This window comes from Montipora capricornis, chromosome 7, assembly GCF_036669925.1.
Source record: "Montipora capricornis isolate CH-2021 chromosome 7, ASM3666992v2, whole genome shotgun sequence".
Lineage (NCBI taxonomy): Eukaryota > Metazoa > Cnidaria > Anthozoa > Scleractinia > Acroporidae > Montipora > Montipora capricornis.
In genome coordinates, this window is record NC_090889.1 from 17,635,036 (window position 1) to 17,640,035 (window position 5,000).

General features: G+C 41.2%; 1 protein-coding gene across 1 annotated transcript; it reads right to left on the reverse strand.

Annotated features, from left to right (window-relative positions):
* Positions 1-236: 236 nt before the first annotated feature.
* Positions 237-4,654, reverse strand: LOC138055729 (uncharacterized). The gene is made up of 3 exons (XM_068901607.1): positions 4,267-4,654; positions 3,978-4,156; positions 237-1,133 (listed from the first exon to the last, which is right to left on the reverse strand). Exons 1-3 carry the CDS (start codon positions 4,652-4,654, stop codon positions 237-239), a joined length of 1,464 nt encoding a protein of 487 aa, XP_068757708.1.
* Between the last annotated feature and the right edge of the window lie 346 nt (positions 4,655-5,000).

Below are 5,000 nucleotides of genomic sequence, written 5' to 3' on the forward strand. Positions count from 1 at the left end.
GAAATACAAAATTGGTCTCAGTAAAAACAACAAACCTAATGAACAAAGTTTATTTGTTGCTTCATCAACGGCTGTGAAAGCCAAAACTCCATCGGCTTGTATGCTGTCCAGTCCAGCTAGGGATTTCTTCTGGGACGCAGCGCAAATCTATGAACGAGACAGTTGCGAGATAATTATTGATTGAAAACTAAATTAGCTATTCTTCTAGAGGCATTATCCAATTTTGTTCTTCAAAGTTAGTAACCTCCAAGAACAGTTTCTAGTTTAATAGATGTTAACAAGTTGAATTTGACTTTTACCTTGAGGATATTTAACAGGGTGGACCGACCAATAGGTTCACTGAAACCGGATTCTTCGCAGTACGAGTGGTACAGATGAATCAGTCGGGAGGCTACGACCGTCCTCACTACATTTGGGATCTCTATTGTCTCACCATCTGACAATTTTAGGTTCTTGGTCCCATACGCTACATCCTGAAGAAACGTTGGACTTGATATGAAGTCTAGAAAATGGTCCACTTTAACTGGATCAAGTCGGCAGCGATGTATAACAGGAGGGTCAATCATATGACCTGGACTGGTATAGAAAGCGTGTTTCCTTGCTTCATCGATCCTCCACTTGGTTAAACCTGGAATAAATGCTAGCAGCTCTGTCTTTGAATAATCGCCTACAAACACTGACAGGATTTGCTGCCTTGTATACCAGTTAATGGCCTCATTGTAAAGGGTAACAAGCCTGGATAGTAGTGTCTTCTCTGATATGTTAACATTCGGGCCAGTAGTTGTATGGCTGCAAGCCTCCATTACTTGCTGCCGAAGCCATCTATTCTGCCCCGGGGCTATGGCATCTAGAACTGACTCAACAGCTTGCACCCCTTTGCGCCTGTAATAGCGGGCAGTGGGTGATGAGATGTTGTCCACGTTAGTACTGAGCTGAGATCGTATAGGACTCACTCTGCCATCACCAGCTTGCCTCAGAAAATTATTGAGTGAGTGAAGTTTCATCTGTATCTGTGGCGTGGGCTGCCATTCTGTTGATGTTTCTCCTGCTGTCAGAGATTCTTGTGAGCCAGATGAGAAAACGTCTGAACCATTATCATCGGATGCGCTAGGCTTGTTGACTTGTAAAGAAGTCTAGAGACAATGAAAATAAACATCGAGGCCTTCTTACTAGGTAAACACAGGATCCAAATATTATTAACAATATTTCCAATTTCTATTACCATCACAAACTACAGAGCCTCGTGCTCGTTACCTGATAGACCGTGGAGAGGATTTACAAGTTTTGACAATTTGGGCATAACTGGCTAAAACACAAAGAAATAGCTGTACACTCCTTAAAATATCGAAAATTAGAGAGCTTTGAATGGATTGGGTAGACGGGCATCAACTCAGTTCATTCCTCGGCTCTCTCCCTTTCCTTTGACCCAGATGTGTTCAAATTTCGCAAACTGAAAGTAGCTTACCAAAAAAATCAGCGACCGTTCGTGCCGCTTAGAAGTTGCAGTTGCCTCTTGGAGCCCGCATTTATCAGGCTATCGCAGAAGGTAAAGAATAAAACTCGAAGACTAAGAGTAGCCCAAAATTTTCTCAAGGTTGGACTGACGAGAGAAATGCGAGCGCGTGTGAATCAAAGGGGCTGAATTGCATTCTGTCCATACAAGGTCATCCTTTTACCAAACAAAGCATTTAACGCGCCATTTAACGTGTCACTTATAACGTATCTGGTAGAGCCATGCGATACATTCCAGATGTATATGTGTTACCAGCAGGTGTGTTACATGTGGAGGACGCGCACGAGAGTTTGCATAAAAAGACGTGCACACTGGACTAAACGATGTCTAGAAGTGATTATAAGTTATCAAATAGCCAAGTATGTAAAAAAAAAATGGAAACATGACATCTTACTTGCGACTGTTACCCAAATGTACGTTCCTCGTTGCCAGACGATTAACATACGGATACATAGAGTTCAGACAAGGAGTATACAAATGCAAACGAAAATTCGAAGGCTCGCGGGTAACTATAAGAGAAACTTTCTCAACTCGTAAATGTTTCAGTATTTTAAATTTTACAGCTGCGTAAAAGATATCCTTGCAAATCTTGTTTAAGTTCAGAAGAGATTTTCCTGCTCAGATTGTGCGAGGACTATGAAAAGGTTTTAAAACAGAATAGCCTTCCCAACTGTAACACGGTTTACCAACATATCCCTATATGGCAATCTCGGTTATTTTAGTTTTCTGGGCAAAAATAAATATTAGCGCGTTACTCGTGTTACTAGTACTGTGTGTGGCGTTTCAGTGATGACTATACAGCTGTTTGGAGAAAGATTGTCGGTAAAAAGGTTAAAAGTACGAGTGACAATCGCGAAAGGCATTGTGAGGAGTATTAAATTCACAGATTCCTTGACCACCTTTCTCGAAAAAACTATACGCCCAGTCTTTTGATCCATCTTCCAAAAATGGGACTGTTCTTCACATTACGAGGTGTGCGAATGATTTGTTGCACATGGGAGCAATTGTGGGAAATCAATTAATTTAATTAAGTTTCTCGAAAATTGATCATTAGGCTATGTAATGAGGTGAAAATGAGCTGCCGGGTGTTCATGGGTGGAAATCCCGCTGGATCACATGCATGCAAGACTGGCAGTTAGTTCAATGTCATGAAAGAAATCTTGGGAAATGAGGCGCGAGAAAACTAAAGGCAGCGAGGAAGACTCTTCATTGTTTTATCGGTGATAAAAAAACGCTGCATGACGTGCGACATGATAGCTTAACACATCTTGAGGGAACTCCTATGGAAGACTTGTTGAGGTCTAGTCCCATTATTATGTCCTGCACTTCATGTATAAGGAAATACAAAACTATTCAAATAGGACTGTTTAATGTAATTAGACAACTAAAGCGGACGGCAACTGACAAATAATTTTTCAACACCCGTACCGTCGTTTGACACCTACGACAAAGTTTTATTATATCTATAATATTTTATCATACTTGAAGGAGAACGAGAAATGTGAAGTACTTCCATTCCAAATGTTCAGTCAATAAGAGAGTTGAATTTTAGGCGGACGATCTGCTTAAATCGGTGAGGCCCTTTTAGTAATAGTAATAGTAATAATAAAAAATAGCTTTGATTTCTCAATTATTATAATTTTGGTCATTTTTTTGCCGAGTATTCACATCACTGGCGACTGGTAATGAACAGTAACGGGCCATTTATCAGTCGAAATTCAAGCAAGATGTCCAAGATTTGCTCGCAGGCTCTTTAATTCGGCCAACCGCTTGTGCATTAGGTTATCTGTGAAAAAACGGGTCGCTTTACACTTTAAAATTGCCCCTTACTGTCAAATTCCAAGAATAAGTAATTTTAGGGATAACAGTCTCAGTAATTCTAGAGATAAGGGATGACTAAAACTCCCCTAAACAGGGCCTCAACAGTAATCTTTTTAGCTGTTATTTCCGGCATTTTTTTCTGCGAGACAAATTTTGGCTATAAATTTTACCATATTTCCGATTGATTTCCACACCCGTCCAAACGTCGAGCACAAGATATAACGAAAGAAAAAAAATGACTCTCTTCTCTTCTTGCAACGGTACAAAAAATAAAAAAAATAAAGTGGTGCATTTATATAGCGCCCTTATCACACGTCTCAAAGGCGCTTTACAATGATCAATTTACCCCCAGTGGACTGGAAGCATATACAGGCGCAAATTGCAGCCGCTTCTAAACAGTCCATGCATGCTGGTACTCATTTTACCGACCTCGGAAGGATGGAAAGCTGAGTGAACTTTAGCGGGAAAGAAGGTCGCCAAATATTCCAGTCTCGGCAGAACCGAGAATGAAACCCGGGACCTTAAGGTTGGAAGGCAGAGATCTTACCAATGCGCCAACCCCTCACAACTATTTGAATTTAGTTTGTTCAGTGTTAACATTTTAAATCTAGTAGTTCAGTATTGTCACAATTGTAAAACATACCTCCGGTAGCCTTCTAGTTTTACCAGACGCATGCGGTTCTGTTGAAATCACTGTTTCAGACACATCCTCAGCATCTGCAGCTGCATATGGCTCGCCAGTATCCTCAACGAATAAGACATTACTGGGCTGGTCAATTCGGATAGCAGCAAGGTGATCACTTCGACAAAGTTTGCAAATTCCTGGAAAAGAGTTAATTGCGATGAGCTTTGTTGAAAAAAATGCGAAACTAAAGAATACTGTCACCTTTACGGTGCACATATGCAAAATCATACTAATTTTGCCCTCTTACCTGCACCAATCGGAACGAGTGCGTTCCACTTTGCCATTATTTCCTCGCTCATTGCGAGATTAGCTCCCCTCTCTGGCTTGCCTTTCCGATTTCCATGCAGAGGGTGCGCACATTTTCTCCTAGGCCGCCAAAATGTTCCAAGTTCGGCACGGTGCGCTGGACATATTGTCATGTTGGCTCCATCCTCACGAAAATGACCAGTACGAGCAAGAATTAAATCTTTCTCCGTTGGAAGACTAGTTTGACCCACTTTTATCGTCCTCAGATGCGACCTGATATCTTTCTTACAAGACGTCAGAGGAAAAAATTCCTTGACCCCTGGATAACGCTTAGAAATGTCACAATTCTTGTTTGAATGAGCTGCAAACGAGCAAGAAAGTAAAGCCATTCGCCTGAGATCCTACACCTAGCCTCGCAAGTTAAAAAATGAGCACTGCATTGTCGCGGAAAACATCTTAAGCCTGGTTCAGACGCCGCTCCACTCATGTGCCGAACCTAATTGAATTAACTCCGACTTTGGTGCGACATTGGCGCGACATCTGATTCAGACGGCGCCCTATGTGTCGAACCTAATCTTTGTTTCACTAGGGAGAAAGGTAAAGGCCTGGGTCCGATACCATCTTTTTCGCGCCATAATTCAACTTTCAGGATGGTGACTGTGAAGGAATGGATAGCTCTGATTAGAGAATTTTAAAAAAAGTTATTTTTTTAAAATTTAAACAAAAAACTTAACT

Excerpts from the sequence above, each read along its gene's own strand:
- LOC138055729 (XM_068901607.1), bottom strand. The coding sequence starts at position 4,654 with ATGGCTTTACTTTCTTGCTCGTTTGCAGCTCATTCAAACAAGAATTGT. Across the intron at positions 4,157-4,266 it reads ACTCGTTCCGATTGGTGCAG|GAATTTGCAAACTTTGTCGA; the intron begins GTAAGAGGGCAA and ends ACTCTTTTCCAG. Across the intron at positions 1,134-3,977 it reads AAACTAGAAGGCTACCGGAG|ACTTCTTTACAAGTCAACAA; the intron begins GTATGTTTTACA and ends CATTGTCTCTAG.